Raw genomic sequence first — 23,729 nt, 5'->3', positions numbered from 1 at the left:
AAGCACTAAACTTAGGTGTTGGTGCACTAGGAAGCACTAATGTTACAAGTAAAGAAAACTTTCAAAATTAGCGTGAACTTAGCCCCCACTACAAGCACTAACGAAAAAATTAGTTTTATTCGTTAGTGCATTGTTAGTACCTCTAGAAGATACAAGTAGTTTCGTTAGTGTTTCACCATTAGTGTAGATATAGCCAATTGTTAAAAAACTCCCATAAGAAACACATGGGGAATTATTCATTGTATCAAATTCCCATCGTATTCAAAAGCACTAATTACCTGTGTTAGTGCATCGCAAGTGCTTCTTAGGGCACAAACACCTAACGTTAGTGCTTCATTAGTGTAGGTGTTACAAGTAAAAAATCCTTTGGGGAAGTCAGCGTGAATTTCGCGCCCACACTTTAAGCACTAACGGAAAAAATAGTGCCATTCGTTAGTACTTCTATAAAGCACTAACAATTTCGTTAGTGCCTCACTATTAGTGTAGTTATGGCCAATTACATATCACGAGACTCACAAGAAATTTATGGCAAATTTTTCATTGAATCAAATTTCTGCCAAATTCAAAATCACTAATGATCTCTTCTAGAGCAATCATTAGTGCATTGTTAGTGCTTTTTAGTGCATCTACACCTAAAGTTAAAGCTTCATTAGTATAGGTGCTACAATTAAAATACCTTTTGAGGCCAGAGTGAACTTAGCGCCCCCACTTCAAGCACTAACTAAAAACTTAGTGCCATTCGTTAGTGCATTGTTAGTGCTTCTAGAAAACACTAACAGTTTAGTTAGTACTTCACTATTAGTTTAGTTATGGCCAATTACATGTCACGAAACTCACATAATAAATTTATGGGAAATTTTTCATTGCATCAAATTTCTGTCAAACTCAAGAGCACTAATGATCTCTTCTAGTGCAATTGTTAGGGGTTCTTAGTGCACCAACCCCTAACGTTAGTACTTCATTAGTGTAGGTGCTACAAGTACAATATCTTTGGAGGGCACGGTGAACTTGCCCCAATTTCAAGCACTAACAAAAAATTAATGCTATTCGTTAGTGCTTCTAGAAAGCACTAAAGGTTTGTATGGACTTTGATATTTCTGAAGTTGGTCCCACCAATAAGCGATTTGCTAAGATCTGTACCGTAAGGCATTTCTGATGGTCTATCATCGTATCTGTGCAATTGAATCTCAACTCTGTGCATGCCGATGGTGATTGACTTCGTATTTTGTACGAACATCGGATAGAGAGGAACTTTTATGAAGGACTCATGCGCAAGATAAGTGGCCCCGTCAGCTAAATATAAGCAATGTGACTATGTAAGCTATTTTCCACAAAGGTGCAGCAAGAGTATAGAAACTATCAGCTGCCAATTTTCACCCAAAGGAAGGCTTCTATCATTAGTTCATTACACAAGCTACTAACACCGTGTTACTTCTGCCATCAGTTCTGTTCTCGGATGAGGCTACCGTCGAGAGGGATGGAATCAAATCTTCATTAACACAAACATGTGAACAGAGGAGAATTCCCGAGGCAAAACTGTACCCAACCATCCATCAGCACTTTGGAATCAATGTTTGCGCTGGAATTTTTGAGGATCATCTTATCGAGCCGTACAGTTCCCCGACAATGACTAACTTTACTTGCTTCAGTTCCTGAAAGAATTCTGCCTATGTTGCACTAATTCGCTTCTTTAACAAATAAATAAATAAATAAATAGTGAAGGTAACATAGAAAGAAATATAACTAGTTATGTAATTACACTCATTTATTTCGTTTTTTGCAGCTTTTTTTTTTAATATTACGTTGCATTACAAGTAATTACAACTCGTGATAAAGCATTTTTAATTTACAAAGTAAAAATATCGAATACCGGTCATTTACATTGTTCCACAACCTTTCCAATTCATATTCTCTTTATTGTCCGTATAAAAAGTTTTTTCTTCTTATTTTCATTCATATATTCAACCAAGCTGAGGTAGCAGTTTAGTTACACTGTGAAATAATTGAATATATGTATATAAAATTCGACCAAATATGACAGAGTTTGGAATTAAGTTTACAATTAATCGTATTTGTTTAAAGATTAAACTTCTGTTAATAGTTTACCTGTTTCATCAGTCAAAATACAGTGTAATTCTATAACGGTAAGCCAAAATTCGAGCACGAAATTTAATAAAACAGCCAGAAATACGGCAACTATTAAAAATTGATTTTCTTTTTCAATTTAAATAATACCTTATAGTTATCAAGAAACAGTAATATATTATTAAAATAGTGTATTTTATGGATAGATGGCGAAAATCTAAACAGAAAACAATCACACTGCAGAAACATCTACTGTATATTCTTTTTGTTATATCACTATAGAAATTTACAAGAAACTAAATGGTCTTAATTAGATTAAATTTTATGCATTGTGTGTTTCGTTATTTCATGCTTTTAACAATTGAAGAGTTGAATGCAAGAACCAGGTATGTCCACTTTTAGAAATTTTTCTGGAGCTGCCTGCTTCTTGCTCTAAATTCACGATGAACACTGTATTAGGTACCTCCTTTTACATTACAACACTGAACATAATCATCGGATTCACATGATTCTTGCACACAATGTAGAGTGATTTTTTCCTACTGGAACATGTGAAAATCTAAAATTCGCTTTAAATAAAACTACCTGGTTCTTGCATACAACCCTTTAATTACAACCCAACCGAATCTAAATTTTTATACGCACAGACTACACAGAAAAGAGTAACATGGATTCGACTAACTCACCGTTTTATTACTTAAAAAAAACTGTATGAGGAATCAAGATATGACATCCCAATTTGAAGTACTTGGGAAAGAAATATATACAACGAAAAGAACACATTGTAATTATTCGTTATATCTTGACAGAGGTAAATATGTGACGAAGATTTAAAAAAATTATTAATGAAACATTATCATAACTACGAGCGAGCATTTACAAAGAAGCGATATATTGTGCCAGCACGCACAAAAGTACTAGTACTTTATCAATCGTTGAGAAACTTAATATATATACAACATGAAATATATATATATATATAACAGAGTTAATTAAACAAGTAAACCAAAAGTAACATAGAAATTGGTAATTAAACAAAAATTACTACACAAAAAGAAAATGCATTGAAAAAGATAAAGCTACACAAGAATGACTTTATGTGACTATTTAGGTTTTGGCACAAACTGCATTAATCTAATCAGTGCTACTGATACAAATGTCAAACAACTAATCGGTTTTATATAGAATTATAATAATAATCCTATGATATTCATTTTCTAAGATGCAGTTTGGGACGTCATGGAAGAATCTAAGTAGTTGGCAAATCACTTTATTTCCTTTATAAACTGTTACCATTATTAAACAATTGAACTCAGCAACTTTCACGATACATGTCTATTCGTGATAATTAATGAAATGAATAATGATTACGATTCTATCTCGCTACTAAAGTCGTTGAAGCACGAACAGAATGTTGAAATTAACTGTTACAGATAACAGTAAACTTCTTCACAAGATCAATAAGTGAATAACAACTTAATACTGCTTATCTAATACATAAAAGTATTTATCACTTTCAGTTAGGTGAAAAATTGCAGTGATATACAACAAATACGATATAGCAAAGGAAACAGTCTCAGTAACTTAATATCATTAGATGCATACTAATGTTCTACGTATGTTGGTAAACACAGAAAGCCTAAAGACGAGTAGTTTTATTTTTTATTAATATTAATACTTTTCAATATTAATTTAAATACTGATTACTTTATTAGTATTAATTTAGATACGTCTGACTTTACAGAAACTCATGTTACAAAAGTTTTAAATTAATTAAAAAGCACTTACACATAATATTTCTTTAATTCTATCAGAGCCCTCCTTCATACTTTTTTACAACAATTTGAATTAGATATAGGCTTAGTAACACTCTTCAAAAACACCCAAAACTTTTTTTGTTTTGTGACTATATGTATAGATACATCGTATAAGTTGGATTCCATCAGAAAAAAAGTCACATATCTTATAAAGCGTTTAAGTCACGTATCTTTAACATGTTTATCATAAGATTCATCTATTGAAGAACGCAGCTTTTCTTCTGGTAATGGAAATCTTTTGAGTAAACTTTGAATAAAATTTCTCTCAAAATGTATGGAAAATAATGTTTATCAAGAGATTAGTCGTTCTGTTATTTAACAGACATGCAGAATATGTAACATTGTCTAGAAATTATTTATCACTAGCAGAAATATCTGTTCTTTTCATAGGAAGAATCAAGTTTAATGAATATAAAACCGGAAATTTGAATACTGTAGAATTTGACTACCTTTAGGACCAGAATTTTCAAAAACGCTGAAACACGTATTCCATTATTCTTAAACAAGAGATCATATATCAAATTCCACATCTCCAACTTAACCGAATCCTCACACTGGATTTCTTCCTAATAAAGTATCGGAAATTTGAATAATATAAGTTTTCTCCTCCCGCTTTCCTTGTTAGGAGCAGAACTTTTGAAAATGTTGACACACGCGTTGAGCTATAATTAATGAGAAATTTATATGCCAAGTTTCACCTCACTAACTTTAAGAGGTCGTGAGAAACTATTCTCTTAGGACATTAAAAAAAAATCTTATCCCTTGCTTTTGCGACAAAGAGAATGTTCTGTCCAAATGTCACGTTTCTATTTCAAGTATGCCATTGCTGGCGCTGCTGTTGGTTGTGTTTTCCACAAGGGTGCAGTGTTCTATACCATTTGCCAAGAGTATAGAAACTATCAGCTGCCAATTTTCACCCAACGGAAGGCTTCTATCATTAGTTCATTACACAAGCTACTAACACCGTGTTACTTCTGTCATCAGTTCTGTTCTCGGATGAGGCTGCCGTCGAGAGGGATGGAATCAAATCTTCATAACATAAACATGTGAACAGAGGAGAATTCCCGAGGCAAAACTGTATCCGACCATCCATCAGCACTTTGGAATCAATGTTTGCATTGGAATCAATGTTTGCATTGGAGGGCCAGGTACCTCTCTCGAAAGAAGGACAAGTTGCTGCGGCCAATTCTTTAATAGTTTCACGCAGACAGGGTTCCTACATTGAATTATTTCACGGGCTTCACTGTCCACTGTCGTGTTAGTCATTCTAAATAAGTTACGATCTTCACTCGCCAAGACCAAACGACTGAATGACAAATTGGCAACACAGTCGAGGTCATTCAGTTCTTTCCCCCAAAGCAAAGAGATGGTTTCCTTCGTAAGAGACAAATGGGGATGAGGTCGAAGTACGTTTCACACATTTTCCGAGGGCAGGCTTGAAATAGAAAGGCTCTAGCTCTAATATTATGGCCTGGTCGTTGATAAATGAGTCACGTTTACTCACTTACAATAGTATAGATGGATTATCAGTTGAAAATAGTTGAATCTCAAGTTAAAAATTCACTCTTTCCTGCTAGAAGTATCCCCAAGGGACTCACGACCCTTAAACATGATTAATCAACAGTAACGTGTTCGTATATTTGATAATTTAGCCACTCTTAATCATTCACAACCTCATATTTCACTCGCTTTGATGGATATTTGGAAAAACAAATAAGACAAGAATAAGAAGTAATACGCTAAAAATAAATATTACTAGGTATTTAAAACAGATAAATAAATAAATTTAAAAATAACTAAAAACACTTTCACAACAAAAAATATGTATTAAAATATTTTCACTGGGATTCTTAATTTTATTGCACTTTAATATTGCACCCATATAATATCAATTGTTTCACTTTTGCCAAACCAAGGTTTAGTCCTTAAATTTTAACGATCCTTGCTTTCTTACTCTGTGTACAGCAGCCCACGAACAAAGAAAATAGTAAGTCATCTATAATGCACAAAAGTCAGTATACAAAATAACAGGTACAAAGTAGGAAATGATTCTAATTGCTTTGACTTGTAAGCGTGTATACATAAAGTGAAATACAACTGTGCAAGAGAAAAAAAAATAATAAAGTTAAAAATTAAAATAATTACAATTCCATAAATGAAGAAAAACGATTTTCAAATATTTCAACTGCTTAGGCGGTAGTCATTATCAAGGTAACAGACAAAAAAGAAAATTATTATTTTATAAGTAAAAAAGTAATATTTTGTAAATGAGAAAAAGCAGAAAAGCAGAAACTCACTGACATTGTACATATTCCCGTGTGTTTTAATGTTTGACAGATCTTACATATCTTAACCTTTTAACCATTTTTAACCTTCATTCATGTTTCTTATCCTTTTTGAAGTCTACCACAGGCTGAAGAGGGAAGTCGCATCTTCCGAAAGCGCTGCGAAGAAGAAGAAGAAAATTCTGCTACATATTTTTTTTGCGGTGAGTAATAGCCTTTCTGCTTTTTCTCATTGAATATAATCACCACTCGTAATATTGTGACAGTTTGTGAACAGTTTAAAGAAAATTATTTCATTAAAAAAAAAAAAAAAAATCCTATGCAACACACAACAAAACTTCTTTCCGCTATCGCACGAGTAATAGTTTGCTTTGATGTATTAAAATGTTCTTGTACTGATACAATAATTTATATTTTCTTTATAGAATACAATACCTAACGTTTTAAGGCCAGTTTCTCGTCCGTTTGCGCTGATTATGACCGCCAAGTAGTTAAAAATATTGGAAACGTTCTACGTTCCTTATTAGATTTTAAATTATTCATTTTTCAATTTTGAAGTGCACAAGTTTTACTTTCTTTTTTCTACCATTATTTCCTTTACAAATGTAATGTATATATGAAACAATAATGCATTGGTAGATTCTTGAGATATAGAAATAAAAGCAATATTTACGTGATAGAATAAAAAATCTTATTTGGCAAAATAAATGTAGGAAAATTGATTTCGCATCGAAAGCACTTTTATGAAACATTTTGATTTGAAAAAGGACAAATTAGGTAATCTTTAAATAGTATCGCTTTGTCGTGATGGACATTGTTGATTTACAGCTGTTTGTATTGTGACAATACTAAGATATGGTATGGATATTAATAATTATTTGATTTTAGTTCGTTTTCCTTAATGTCCATTAACAATTTTCTCGATACTCTTGTCGTATCTTGTCTTCTTCACCGCTATCGGTGTTATTTAAAGGAGCATCAGCTTTAAGCCTAGTATGCTAAAAATGTGGATAAACTGAATTACTTGTACTGAAATTGTAACGAATTTTACAAATGGTCGACTTTCTAGTCGTATTACCTGTTATATATAGTAAGAAATATGTATTTAAATATAAATTGTTAGTTATGTAGGTTAAAGTATAGAAAGAACAATTAGTCGAATCCAGGTAAAAGATGTATAGTCATAATCAGGTGTGAAAATAGTCAAAAGCAAGAAGGAGTTAAAGCGGGAAGAAGAGGGCCAGTTACCCAGATGTTCAGGGTGAAAATGTTGCATAAAGTGAAAAATAAATGAAATGAGTACGTGTAGAGTAATTATGAATATATGTAAATGTTTTCATGATTATGTGTAAAGTGTTTGTATGGTGAACGATGAGAATTTTCCACTTTAACCACTTTCTCTTCGGCAGCTCACTATAGGAGACGTTTACGCTTTCACACTCACCGCGGAAACCCCCTTCTCGATACTCCGTGGAAGAGAAATAATAATGAAGAAAACATTAATATTATCTGACGATCTACACTTTCAAACAAAAGAAAACTCAGTTCTGCATTGAATTAAATCATCACTTTACAAAAGAACTTAGCAACTATAATAAGAGATGTTTCTACATTGCTCTTTACTTTTAATTTCCTTGATGTTTTTAAAGCTATTTTACCTGCTTTTAATCTCCATGCCAAAAGCTGAGACGCAATGATTATTTGGGAATTAAATAAAATACCTGAGTGTTCTCCCATTTCGACTGAAGGGTACTATTGCTACAATTTGGTCACTTAAATGTTCTCTAGATTTTATTCATAAGTAAATCTACCGAAAATGCCGATAAGATACGCAGATTAGTTTTGAGTGGGATATCTATACATTATTAAAATGGTTACTGGACTTGACTACAATATATTTAACTGAACTATCATAAAATAGCTTCTGCGAAGGAAATTTATTGTTATACTTTTTTTTCTTTTTTAATTTGTAAATATCCGTGATACTTCTTAATTCATACGCTAATAAACGTACAGCAATAAGGGGGCCATAGACGCACATATTTGCATGACCAACTTGCAAGAAAGATTTGCTTCATTATGCATATTGGAAGAACTTTTTGCCAACACACGTACCAACTTGCTGCCTAACTTACTAGAAGAATGAATCAAATGTTAGTTTGAGAAATGTGGAGGACGAAGAAACGCGTGCTTTTACTTTCTGCAACTGCACTAGCTTTGTCCAACAAGAAGAAATTGAAAAGCAAGCGATCTAAGTAGACCAAATAGATTAGAAAGAGAGGAGAGACGTTCTGTCACACACCGTACTTCATCACTGATATGTTCATCTAGGTTGTTTCTGTTTACATTGTTTCTTCCTGATCAGATAAAAATGAAAGTTCATCGTAGTATCATAACTTCGGCATGTAAACTTCATCAGTGGCAGAACTACTTAATTTGATTTTTCTCGTTTTGTTGTGCTCTCTTCTATAGTTGGAGCGCTATGTGTTTATCCTCCTTTTAACGCTCTTTGTACATCTGAATAAATTTACGCACAGAATCCCTTGTCATATAACGCACGTGATTTCTTCCGCTGTCGTGACTGGCTGACCTAAATATAAAATAACCAACTTGCATGAACGAGCACATACACGATAAACTTGCACGAAGAATGGCAAATCCATCGTGCAAGTTTACAGATTTTGGGAACATTCAACATGCATGAACGACACACAACCAATTTGCCTGTGATTTTATCATTTTTCATGCAAGTTGGACAGTTTTTCATGCATGTGTGCGCGTGTATGGGTCCCTTAATGACCATCTTCACAGCCATGTCAATCCAATACCGTTCTTTCTAACACATTAGAATGCTTAGCACTGTTACACATTCTATTTTAGATTTTAGTCTGCCAATTTCATATCACAAAGTGGTCAACTATAAATAAAATAGATAGACAAGATAAAATATAACCTCCAATGCTTTCCAACAAAATAAGTGACACTGCAACCATTACATTTCGACTACTAACCGGTGTTTATTATCAGCGAAAAAAGGTTAACAGCAAGAGACATATATTGCATTATGATGATGTGTATAAAACCGAGACAGGAAAGAGTAAGAGAAATTTACCGAGAAACGAAAATCATACTCAATATTCAGAATTTAATCATATGAATCACATATTGGGACACCTCGAACCCTATCTATAGGCATCAGGAGGAGTATATAAGGAAAAATCAAGAAAAAGAAGAATAAATAAACATATTCCAGAGATTTTGGATATTATCAAAAGCAAAATTTGAATCCACACTGAGGATAGCGAAGAGTCCACTGTCTAGCTACCGTAATACCCTGGGTTGTCGCTACTTCCCGATAATTGTGTAACCTTAAATTTTGCAAAATAAATCTATCATTGGGTTTCACCTTTTAGACACAGCTTCCCGACTCCAGACTACTAGCTTTTATTATTTCTTTTACATGAAAAAAGTATATTTTATTTTTGAACCATTATTATAATTACATTCATACAAAACTTGTGATTATATTTGTCGTGTATTTATTTTTTTTAAATACCGTGACAATCCATGTTGTAAATTTATTTTTATAACAAGCTCTTTGATTCTGGTTGCAATGTTCCTTTTTAATTCCTATATAAGGTTCATTACACGAACACGAAACTTAATGCACCATCCCACTATTTTACAAGTAGTCTGTAAACTAGCTGTTAATTCGTGCTATTCATTTTGGACAACTACTCTGTCATGTGACAGAGAAGACCCCTCATTATCAACTTACTTAAACAGTTGATGAATACCCATTTTTTTCTCTGATTTCAAAGCTGTAACTAATTCCTCTCTTCCTCGTATTGTTTTTTTCTGAATATAAACACATCCTGTGAAGAAAATTTCTTTCATATGTTTCTTTCATATTTATTGACTTTCTATATATTTTTGTGTGAAATTTATTATAAATGTGAAAATAGTAAATCCGTGCTTCTTTCTTTATTTTGAATTTAGATTAATCCTAAACTTTTCATAAAAATTAATAGACTTTCATTTTTCTAAATGAACAAAATACCAGCTATGTAATACAGTATCTATAAAACTTGATTTTTCAATCTTTCAGAAAATCTGATTCGAACTGGTGTAAAATATTACTTGCAAGTAACGAGGATAAGGAATTCCTATAGCTCGTCCTGATAAAACTATATTTTGTCCTCGAATTAAGGTATACATGTTCTATATCTAAAAGCTCTTTTATTAGCTTTGACTCTAAAATTTGTATATTTCGAGTATATAATAATTTTTTAATACAGTGTATCTCTAAATCCAGAAGATTTGAAGAGTAACTATTTACCATATCCAGCAAAGTGATTCTACAGCTATTAGAATTTACAATTTAGAAGTAAGCAAATACTTCCTTTATAAACTTGTTGTTTCTGTTCATATAATGAATTCTACACTAGTAGGAAACAGAAAAAGGAATACTTCAATTAGAATTACAAAGCATGTTAAGGGTATTAAAAATGAATTGGAGATTCAGTGCTGATACAACACTTGAGAAATAATAGCTAACACAACATAAATATAAAAAATTGCGTAAGTCTAATAACAATATTCATATGAAAATGAAGAAGGGATTTTCAAAGAAGAAAAAAGGCAAGAAAGAAAATACGCAATTAAGCTGGACTATGGATAGTTAGACAAAAGTCGGAGTGCAATTGTAAATTTACTTGCGGAATATAGAAGGCAAGCACAGTTACCAGGAAATGGCAACTCTGCAAGAGTAGTATGGTACACACATTAACTTTATACGGTTGATTGATTGATTCGAGTTTTGCGTCCCTGTTAGTAGTGAGGCTACACGAGACGTGGACCTACAGCTTAACATGGGATCCGACCCACGTGACTCCCATCGGGAATCGACTTGGGTATCTCGCCTAAAAAAGGTACATACTAACCACATAGCCACGAGGAGCTCCGGCAAATTTTACACGATATTCGTAGTAATTTTAGTTTGATTTTAGTGATACTCACATCTCATAAAGTTTATTGGTTTTCGTACTACTTTCATACCATAGATGACCATTTTGGAATCAATTTTGGACTCACTATCATTAAAGAGGCTAGCGCTTACTAATCTCATTGGAGCTCGCCTTCTTGCGATTTTAGGTTTTGGCTCTCTACTTACTTACAAGGGCTCGAGTTCACTTATTGAGCGTGAACCTACTGAGCCCAGAGTTGGGCTCGTAAGTTTAGACTTACTTGTTTTATACACCTTTTGATTGGAGCCCGAAGTGTCCCAAAACGTATCCAAGTGACATTGAAGTAATCTTTTTTTAATATATTCCGATTCATTTTTAATACAATGCGAACCACCATTCCTACATTCAATCCGTAATGCACAAACTACTAGATAAAAATACTGCACTACAAATACTGAAAACTAAAGTATCTAGACTACAATATTTTTATTGGAATATATTTTTCAATTCTTTTGTCTCTGTTTTATAAACTTAAATACAATTTTTACTTGTGTGTTTTTAACTCCCATTTTTCAATTTCCTTTCTTTTGTCCTGATAATGGACATCAATTACTAATACCTGAAATATATTGGTTATAGTTATACTTGTTCGTTCGAAAGCAATTGAGGCAACATTTTGTCTTATTCTACTTACTTTATCATTGGTTTTCCTGTATTTTATTCTTGTTATGATGGTCAAGTATCATTTACTTCTTTAAAAATAAAGTACTTCGTTAAGTCAGCCGTCTAACTATTGACTACTAGTATCAAATTATGTTGTGCTTTTATAAACGTTGAATAATACAACAAATATACCAGTGTCACGTAAATACTGCCTCTATTTGTTCTATCATCATCTTAGTATACTGGTATAAGCAAATTATTGTACGTACTGGTAAGTGTAAAAAGTACAAAGTAAAATGATCTTGTATAAGCAAGATTACTATACTGCAACTAAAAATTTCAAATAAAAATTATCTGCAATAAATATTCGTAGTTACTGATACATCTTTAAACTAGCATTATCATTATAATACGGATGATTACTATATATTATTTTACTTATTTATTTATTTATTACTGAGTTTCTAAAATAAATTATAGATAATTTTAACATTCGCATTAATAAATAATGTGCAGTGTACGTTGGAAAGCAAATAATGAAGTGCGCACGTCTTACTTCCTCTTTCATTAAAATTAAAACTATATATATATATCTCGAAAAATTCTTCTTTAGCCACATCTTATCGACTAAGCATTATAGTACAGTAACACATCGATACCACAATACATCACCTCGTCATAAACAGTTGGTTGACATAATTCTGAACAACCACAACTATATTGTTTACAATTCGTCCATTAAATTGTACGGTAATATTTCTTTTTATTTAAAAAAACAAATACATACATCTAAATAGTTACTATGTAAAAATACAGATTTTTTAAAAAAAATTCTTGTTAGATGAAATAATTCTAATTTTCTGTACACGCTCTTCTTTATAATAGCTGCCAAAATATTTTAAATTTCACTTAACAGACAACACGGCTATTACATACATACATAAGTCACATTGTTTCACTTTATCAAGCACCACTATGTAGGCACCATTTTAATTGTTCTATTTTAGCAATTAATATGTGGTTCCAAAATACTAATCGTTTTTAATTAATATTGTGCATTCAAACAGATAATTATCACTTCTATTTGTTTAGAAAATGAACACACAATAATACCTTATATAATCTTATTTAAAAAAAAAAAAAAAAAGTATCTACATTACATATAAGCATGTAATAAGTTAATACATTTAAATCGAGCTACTTGCGAAGTTTGTACACGCTACGACTATTGTTATACGTGTATAATGTATGCATCTTATAATAAGATAAACAAGCAAAGACATTAGATTAATACTATTTCTCTCTTATATAAATACATACAATGTGTCTTCCCTTATAGAAACAGAGCAGAGATCAGACTTTTGGGTCAAAACAAACGGAATACACATAGTCCACGATCATTGAAAAAATAAATATTACACAAGAAAAGCAGAATGCAGTGCTGAACGGTTATTTGCATTTATTTACAGCAAGAATATTATTTAAACAGATATACTTAATCTGAAGGTTTAAACCTGATATATAACGATACTAGAAAACATCTCAAAAGATAGAGAACATACTCCAGCAATATGTGTACATTTTTGGATATTTATAAAATATAATTGCAATGCAAGCTATTGGCTGTTGTTACTATTAAATACGATTGTGTCTCCGTTCAACACAAGAAAGAATTATATTTATTGAAAATTTAACACGTATAATTACTCTAAAATTTTGAATAACAAATAAGGGATGATATTTGTAAGCATGCATGCACAAGAGATCATTTAGTACTTTTGAAAATGATTTCAACATAGTTTAAGGTCAGTCAACGATAAGCTCCGCGCCTCTACACCACAAGAAAGCTATTATGAAATATTGCACGAATACTGGAAATAACGATGTGCAATAACACTGGGAATAACACAAAGGTGACTACCCATATTGAGATTCATTTAAGAGAAACTTGGCAAGTCTGCATTAGTATATCGTTTTTATAATGAGAAAGTTAACAACAGTACAGAAAAATTTAACGTTTCAACATCCAAATCAGTTTCTTAATTCCACTACTAAATAAGTATTTTTCTTTTCTACTACAGAGATAAATTCAGTTTCATTACCACTGTGAATGTTACACGGAAGTTACATTTCCTAGTATAAAATTTTATTTACTTTTAAAATACACAAGGAAAGAAATATAAACAATACTTACACTATCTATTACTTCAATGATCTTTCAATTACTAAACATGATATTAGGTAAAATCGCATCACATTTTTAAAATAGTACAAATAAAATAAAGCTATCTCATTGAATACATAACTTCAATCTATCAATATGTATACTTTACATATGGTAATGATGTTCAAAGGAGAACTTCAAGCTAACACATTACAAAACCAAAGGGAAAAATATATGACGTGCTACTACTGAAATCTTTGAGCGTATATATAATCTATCACCATAAATGCACAACACAGCGTAAAATTATGTATTAACTGTATGAATTATCAAATCTTTACTTATTCACTATGGAATTGGAAAGTAAATAAGTAATGGAGTAATAGTATTAAATTTCTTCCTTCTATGTACACAACTGTGGCTGAAAACCGAAATGGAAACTATATCACTACCTTAAATTTTGAACATGCGGTAAGGTCTTTTTTTATTGCTGGATAAGCATCTACCTTTTAAAATTAATCATAGTGCGACTAAAAAGCTTAAATAGCAACCAGATCATATTCTTCCCTTTCATTTATGTATATATATATATTGATATTGATATGTGGAATTGATTTCTTTCTCACATACGTATATTTGTTATTTTCTGTTCAAGTAAAGTCATGCATACTGATATTCAAGGATTGTGTTTCTATTGCTTCAAATTAAATTTAATATATTTCAAGGTGTGTAAAATGATTGACTTGGCATCTGGCTAATTATGATGATATTAGCAAATGAAATGTAAGAGCTTGTATTAGTCATTTTATTAGGAAAGAGATTGTCTATGTTATTTATATGTAATCTCTTCGAGCTTTTCCTGCATCTTAGTATCACGGAGATTATAGTTAGTTACAGAACTAACAAACTACGGATATTGGTCAATTGGCACTTCGAAGGAAAATTTTTCCTTTTGAGATTTCTACTTAAAACGAGGTTTTAAATTAGTATTAAATCAAACTTCTGAAATTTACATTTCGGAGCCAGAATTCTACAAAAGAAATAACTAGTTACAAATCCAAGATAGTTTTAAACATTTTTTAAATTAATGGTTTCACGACTTCAATTTCTATTTTCGTACACGTAACGGAACAGGAAAAGGAGTTTGTTATTTTCCTTTTTTTTTATGTACGCGTTCTTTATTTTTCTTAATCAATAATGTGAAGATATAATAAATTTGTTAAAAATCTTCGTAGTTCCACAAAAGAGGGGATATTCTTGGAATATTGAGAACTCGTCTGCAATGAAAGATTAAGTGCATTTCTGATTTTGAGTGATAAACTATACATACTCAAGTTTATTTAGTTTCCTGAAGTAGAAATTATTTTCATTCAACATTAAAAATACTAACTGACAGTTACTACAAAATATAGCTCTTTGTTAGCTTAAATTTTCCTTATAATTCGTATACAGAGTTATACTTTAATCACTGAATGACTTTTATGTACCGAATGTAAACAAATTATTCTACAAATTTAAATAGCACAAAAAACGTACTACCGTTGTAAATGAACGAAAAGAAAAATAATGTATTTATTTAATTATATTTCAGAGAAACAATACGTTGTAAAAAGCTGACGGGAAATTTCTGTCACTGGTTTCATTAGGCTAATCTGAAATAGCATATCAATATTCGCTCAATATAACCGACATCAATTAAAACAGAAACTCATGACTACATACTCTGGAAGCAGATTCACACAACCTCTCAATATCAAACCAAGAATGAAAATATGGCTGGTATGAACACTTATGAAATGAAGAGCCAATTTCATGTTTAGTGATACTGTGAAAATGAAAGTAATCATAGCTCTCCATTTAATTAAAACAAATTATTGAAAGGAAAAGTTACAATAACTTCAGAATTACTTGTAATCACAGATATACATCTGCGAGAAAGAAATAAAATAAATAACCAACGACAAACATGCACGTGAATTTCAAGTTAAAGAGGTAGACATAAAAAATCACTGTACAAATTAATTTAGAAAAACTATAGAAAAAGAAGTACTTTCCTCAACATACTTCAGCAGAAATTTGACACAGTTTTGTATTGGAAGAACTACGAGGTTACAAAACCTGGCACAATAAATGGTAACTATTTTGATACGTAACATGTCGAACAATATTGCACAAATTAAAAGCAAATATAATACACAACACAGAGTATCAGGCATATTAGTTGCCTGTTAAAATAAATATATAAAAGAGGATTAAGATAAAAGTTCAAAACAAGGGAGTATTTCCGGAGATTCCACATAGCAATACGAAATTACTATATAAAATCAATTATACTTTCGAACACTGCAATCAATTCGATTAATGATTATAAAGAAAAATATGATATACTGCTTAAAAAAATACATGTAGATGGTTTCGTATATGATACTCAATTAGACTAGATATAACAAAATGTATTTTTAATACTTTATTCTGTACCCAGAAAATTGTTTTACTCTTTGGCAGCCTAATGAGCAACGCTAGTTTAGAATAGCTTGTATATATTTTTAAAAAATGTAGCATTTTAATTTAGGTTGTAAGGCACAGTAGTAAAAAACTACTGAAAATACCTGTAATTTGCTAAAGAATACTATTTTTTAGATGTATTTATCCCGCAATGCCTCAAGAAGACTGGGACAACCATCTACTTTAACTCCCTTTTGTTTTAAATCCAACAATCGAGCTTCTAAATTTCTCTTATCCTTCCCCAAGGCCCACCACAACCTCACACAAAGCTGCAAAAATGGGACGTAGTATTCTAAAATATCTGCGTCACTAACTGCCTCAAATCGCTGCAGCGCCAATTCGGCAAACTTTTCGGCCTCACTAAAACTGTCTATAGCAAAATGACATGCAACTACCTCGCATAGTGTGAGCATTACTTTCGGATGTCGGTCAGTGTACAATTTATTTACTAGATAAAATGTATTCTCTAAAAGAGGTACAGATTCTTCAAATCTGGACAGTTTCATCCAGCATTTGGCTTCTCGGTATTCTTGTTCATACAAAAATGTGGTAAAAGTATTGCACGTTTTCAGCTGAGTATTTTGACTTATGTGATGCAAAAGATCTTCAAATAACCCACTGCGCTCTGATATCAATTCAGGTGTAAAATTACCAAGTAATACCTTTTTGGGAAACGTTACGGTGGTCATTAACTGCGGAAAATCTCTCCGCAGTGATAGATATAATTTCAGAAAATCTGAATATCTTCTTTCAATAACAGCTGGATTTGGATCTTGATTTGGTCCTTTCCTCACCATTATGGTATACGCCTAAAAAGAATAATAAATTAAATAAAGCGAATATATTTTATCTCCAATTTTCCCTGTAACATATTCAAGACAGTTGTAATAAATAAATCGATAATAATAATAATAATAATAATAATAATAATAATAATAATAATAATAATAATAATAATAATAATAATAATAATAATAATAATAATAGAATCTATATATATATAAATTATTTCCACACAGAAATACAGGTAATTCAAACACAGAATACTTATAGTGGCGTATCCATTGCCAAAATTATTGGCAAATAAATAAGAAAAGGTTCCGCTGATTTAAGACGACACATTCATAGTTTTAACAAAATATTAAATTCATATTTCTATTTTATTTAACATTTAATAAACTTAAAATTCATCTTTTAACATACTCTTCTATTTAACTTGTCTAACTTCATACATTTTAATTAGAAATGAAATGAAATGTTGAATGTAATGTCCCACTGTATGCCCTTTAGACTAAACGAGAAGGATAATTAATGAAAATGAATGACTGTGAAATTAAATTTTTGTGCCCTCCCACCGGGAATCGAACCCGGGACCGCATGCACCACGCGCTATCTACTAGACTAGTGGTGAAGGCTACATTTTCATTAGGAATTCTATTGTATCATTAATACGATTCTCCTGAGCCATATTCATGTTAGGGCCAAAAAGTGTTCATTTACTAGAGTAACTAATGACATTTTTAGATTTTCGTTTCGAACATTGGTTTATTTATGGAAATTATGCTACATTAATTTATTATATTCATTTCTTCTGCTATTACATCGGTATCTTACAAAGACTTTAATAAGTTGTTTTACCAAAAACCTTAAATTGCTGCTTTTGTATTTGCACCAAGGATGAATTTCTTTAATTTTCTTTATCGTTGCAGTACATCCTGGAATGGAACAAAATAACTAGACTTACCTGTTTTCGAAATTTACACACACACACAATATTTCATTTCATTGATGGGCATCGTTGGGAGTGGTAGGAGACGAAAGTAAATTTAAGTATATAAGAAGATACGTAAGAGAGACATGATCAAAAGTAAAAGAATAGAATATTTTAATTTTGTTGTTTGACCAAATGGATCCTAACGTACAGATTTTAACTGCTCATGTAGCATTTATTGTCAATAAAAGGAGAAAGAAAACAGGCTTTAACTGTAAGATTCGAGTGCTATGAAGAATTTAAATGAAATATACCGATCTTGAAATAAATAGTAATAGAAATAAAAGCATATAGAGAAACATGCACTTGTATTCTGGCGCCAAGAAGAAAATTAGATTAATGGGTTAAAAAATAAAAGAAAAAAATACAGAACAAAATATGAAGGAACTTTTCATCAATAAACTGGATTTGATATTGATAATGATTAAATAGCAAGATAGATATTACAACCTGGTTCGTCGCTAAAAGCAAACATTAGAAGGCTAACACACGGCCAATCTACCTTCAGTAAACGGAGAAAGTAGACTAATGTTCGACATAATTTACAGAGGAAGAGAAATTTAAGAGGTGTTTCCTCTTGATTGCATGCCTAATTGCCATGTGTATTGAATTTCTTCTCAGTAATACATGAAGTATTTAAATAGTAAAACTATAAAATTCGTATGAATCTTCTTCAGTATTTTTATTTATTTTTATATACCTTTAGTTATTACTTTTTTGGCGGTTATCCCGAGCAGTTCCGACCTTTACATTTTATTCAATCGTATAAGTAGGGTAAGCTATCAGTGCTTTGGCTGCTCCACACTACGAGATAACGAAACAATTATGTTTTTTTAAACGATTATTTAGAGTAAATTATGATTTTAATATATTTGATTGAACACTGACCAAGAAACAAAGAATGTATACTAACTAGGTGCAAATTAATATCCATTTCATCTCAGGACTTGACAAAGTCCTGGTACAACAACATGTATTTAAGTGTGTTTATCTAACAAGGTACATTCGCGAAGTGTCACCTCCATGGTTGGCAAAAACCATGTTTTTTATTGAAAAGAAAACTTTTTTTTTTTGTTTAAACGTTTTTTTTTTTTTTTTTTTTTTTGTTTAAACCAGGTTTTTTCGTTTAAATAATTTGCTCTATGTATTTATATCACATATGGACAGAAATAAGTTGTTTCGCTTTGGTGTTGTTATGCAACAACCCGGTTATACTGGAAAGGATCACATAGGCTTAAAGCGGAATCCAAACCGCTTCTCGGCTTACATCCAAGAAAAATTGTCCTCCATTTGAATTTGAAACCGGGACTAGTTGGCTACAAATGCGATACGTCTGCTGACTCACTCACGGACTCCTGATAAAAATGGGTTGTACTGATCTTTACATACTTGTTAATATAGTTGTCAAGAGTCATTTCAGAAGGACAAAAAGATAAAACAGCTGCACAAGTGAAACCATTATACTGAATTACATATGGACAATTTCAAAGTACTGCAGAGTACAGAAGAACTAATTTAGTCCAAGTTACTTCACTACGACTTTTATTAGTTCAAGTTACAGAAATACAACAACTTAATTTGCATATCAGTAAGAAAAGTGAATAAAGATACAAATTATTTGAGTCCACTTTGGCTCTGACATATTTATACATAAATAGATACCAAAGATGTTCTGATTTCAATGCCTCTCGTGGGGTTTGTGTCCCCCCCCTAAAAAAAAGTACGTCATTTCGATGTATTTTATCAATAGTAAAACGAAACAATATTTAGAATTTTTCTTTGATTGAAATTGCATAAAATAATAACTATTAAAAATCACAAAAAAAAAATTATAAACTTTTGTATATAAAAAAGTTGCTATTGTAGTATAATCTCTCTAGAGTAATGAATGGGGAATTTAGATTTGAATATAATACGAATAATATACGGGAGTGAAACGTGATAACCCACAAATGTGCGTTCATCAAAATTTTACGAACACTTACACTTTTACTTTTTTTTTTTTTTTTTTTTTTTGTTCGTTTGTTTAAACCAGTTGGTTTTTTGAAAAACCCAGCTGGTTTAAACCAGCCAACCCTGGTCCCCTCGCGACTCGTGTAAAAATGATTCAAATGCAAAGTTCTCCGCAGCCCAATGTGCATTGTACTAATTTTAGTGGCCCATACCGGTAACTTGCATTTTTATGGGCCTTTATATATCAGGAATTCAATCATACACTACTATAACGCTCAAACACAAAATTGCTTTTAGTTTCTTTAGATGTAACGACATTAATGTGGGCATATGCAAAACAAATTGGCTCAAATACTGCTTCTCTGACACGTTATCCACCCGGCCGCCATCTTGGACCCGCCATATTGAATTCAACTTTCGTTTTTTCAAATGGGAATAGGTGTAAGTGATACATCAAAATCATGTACAATTTTCTGGCAAATTCACTGTAGTGAATTTTTTCGTAACTTGTACCTTATTAAATCCCTCCAGGCACTTCGCGAATAGACATTGCAGAGTAATATCAGTTACGCTTACGTTTTTGATGCTGACAAATCAAAACAATTTTTAACTGGAAAAATATTGTAGGTATCAACAAATTCATTACAACTCATTACTCATTACATAATCTTATTACATTTCTGTGAATGATTGTTATTACTTCCATGTTACACTATAACAAGGAAGTATTGTATTACGGTCAAAATGCCTAATAGACCAGATTTGGGTGGAGACCTACAATTTCCGTCTGTGTCTATATGTATGTACGTTCAGAGAGCATTTCGTCAACGATAAATCACGTAAAAGATTACATGTACACACGGCGCCATGCACAACTTTCTATTTAGTTCAATATTCGTGGTTTAGTTCACATTTAACATGAAATACCTTGCAAACGGTACAAGCTACGGTCAAACTCACTACACCAATGAATTTCCAAGAAAATTGTACATTAATTTGACGTATCATTTGCACCTATTCCCATTTGAAAAAACGACAGTTGAATCCAAGATGGTGGCCGGGGTGGACAACAAGTGTCCGAGAAGCAATGCTTGATCCAATTTGTTTTGCATATGCCCACATTCATGTCCAGATACATCTAAAGAAACTAAAAGCAATTTTGTGTCCGAGCGTTATGGTAGTTTATGATTGAATTCCAGATATATATATATATATATATATATATATATATATATATATATGAAGATCCATAAATATGCAAATTACCGGTATGGGCCGCTAAAATTAGTGCAATACACACTGAACTGCGGAGAGCTCTGCATTTGAATCAACTTTACACGAATCCCGAGGGGACACTTCGCGAATGTACCTTGTAAGACCCGTTTTTAAGTCTACGTTAAAAGAAAAAAAGACTTACCCATTAATCTCGAAGAAACTTTTATTTATTAACTATGCTTGACTAATTCTTTATTTCTACGTGAAAAATGTGACACGAGACATTAATAGGAGTGAATGGCAAAAGATTGTTCCAGGCAATGGTTATGTAAGATAATACTCTCTTCTTCTCGTATGGGAAATGAGTCAATCAACAAAAAGGAGCAAATAAGGCATGAAAGAAGTTAAAGACTCAAGTCTTTTATTATTGTTATAACATACAGAGATGGATGACAGACACGGAGAAGAGATGTATGGGACACAACAGACATGCAGCTTGGACCAATCGTCAATACATTTATGTTCACAAGTAAATAGGAGGAATTCTGTTAAAGATAGTAAGTTGAACAGGATAAGAGAAGAGCTTAGTGTTATGTTTTGGATGTATGCATCAAACGTTTAATTATTATTTACAGAATGCTCATCATTTACAAAGTATAGCCCCACTTGAATTTAGGATCCAAACAACACTTCCCTTTAAGTGCACATATAATCAATGACAATCTGGTTTCTTTTGATACTTGATTACCACCTTCATTTAGAGCATCTCTACACATTTTAAATATGTATCTAATAAGATCTCAGGCTAGTCTCACGTGATTATTCAGTTAACAACAAGTTGTTATAACCTCCTCTAACACTTTATTTTTTGCAAACACTAAAACAATTGACTATTGAATTGATAGTTGGATTATCTCTAATTCATGTATGTATATACTGATAAAACATTCAACTAGTATCAAGAAGATAGACCCTTTCAGAAAATACAAATACTTTTAATCCTCGGTTAAAGCTCTATCACGATATTGGATATTTACTTCTGTAGTTGAGTACCAATCTCGCAAAACCACAAGAATTCTAATAAATGTATAAACTGGTAAAGAAGTTATATACTTAAGTATATATAGTACCTAACATGACTCTTTAGTACTGGGAAATAGTTGTTTCCCCAGAAATACTACAGAATACGAAACAACTCGTGGCTGCTTTTCTATTTTCTATCATAAGGACACTAACTCCTTAAGAAATTTACTACAAAGAACTGTATCTAATAACAATGGTTGGAATCACGTTTAAAAATTACGGTCTGTGCGGTTCAATTCAGTTTTGCTCCGTTTTTGTGTAGTCCGGCGTTACTTGGCTTTATTTCTCAGATTTGAACATACATAAACCTTACATTGGACAGAAACGGACTGCCAAGTTCTGTGTTAGCATGTGTAGGTGACTGCAAACATTTTTTAAAAGTTAAGTCGGAACCTTTTCATTAGTGTCTGGCAGACGAAGGTAACATGATTGGTTGTTGAAATAATTCCGGGAAAACAATCATCCGTTTTGGGTTCCCAGGGGCACATATAAGATTAGTGACTGTTAACATTAACAAAATGTGTCAATTGTATTAGGTCGACTCATAAATAACTTCCGATGCATCTAGGTAGAATGTACTTTTGTATCTACCGACAATGAATCACCAGGACAAACGAGTTTTTGCTTTCACTAAATAGATAAGGGTTTAGTTAGTCTTCTGACAACTGTTTTCTCTGGTGCACTTTACATTAAACTGTTGTTCCTAACCCCTAAAATAGAGAGTGCAAAAATGCATATTCGTCATCTGATACTTTGGTACTTTAAACAAGGTGAAAGTTCTAAGATGCTGAAAAATATGCAGTGTATAGTGAAGGACTAATAACCGATTGGGCAATTAGTTTGCCAAATTCCGTTCTCGAGATACGATCTTAAAAGTCGAACCGAGGGTGGGACGTCCTTCCGACCTTGACGACATGATGTATTCAACCTTTGAAAGACCATATTGGAGCAAACTCCACGTCACTCAACAAGAGATATAGCAGAAAGGTTGAATACATCACAATCAACTGTTTGCTATCACCAGGAGAAATTAGGAACAGTCAGCAAGTTAGGAGTATGGGTACCTCGCACTCTCAGTGAATGAAATAAAGAAGTTGCATGTCAATCGCCGTAAGTTTGCTCTCATGGGTAAAAATTGATTCTTTTATAGACAAAATTATAACAGACAGTATCGTTCACAAAAGACAGTGGCTTGATAAGGATCAACTACCTCACCTCTAC

General features: G+C 31.9%; 1 protein-coding gene across 5 annotated transcripts in view; it reads right to left on the bottom strand.

The window, feature by feature from the left end:
• Positions 1-1,757: 1,757 nt before the first annotated feature.
• Snx21 (Sorting nexin 21) overlaps positions 1,758-23,729 on the bottom strand; it is a 62,617-nt gene continuing 40,645 nt past the window's right edge. For 4 of the 5 annotated variants that reach the window (XM_081761074.1, XM_081761068.1, XM_081761070.1 and 1 more), the window contains exon 4: positions 11,784-17,295. In XM_081761074.1, coding sequence (XP_081617200.1) covers positions 16,618-17,295 — 678 coding nt within the window. In that variant the 3' untranslated portion in view covers positions 11,784-16,617. Of the gene's footprint in view, positions 1,993-11,783; positions 17,296-23,729 lie in introns of those variants that run through there. The other variant, XM_081761075.1, reaches the window with a different exon arrangement.

This window comes from Thermobia domestica, chromosome 1 (assembly GCF_964235325.1).
Source record: "Thermobia domestica chromosome 1, izTheDome1.hap1.1, whole genome shotgun sequence".
NCBI lineage: Eukaryota > Metazoa > Arthropoda > Insecta > Zygentoma > Lepismatidae > Thermobia > Thermobia domestica.
This window is presented reverse-complemented; position numbering and strand designations above follow the sequence as displayed.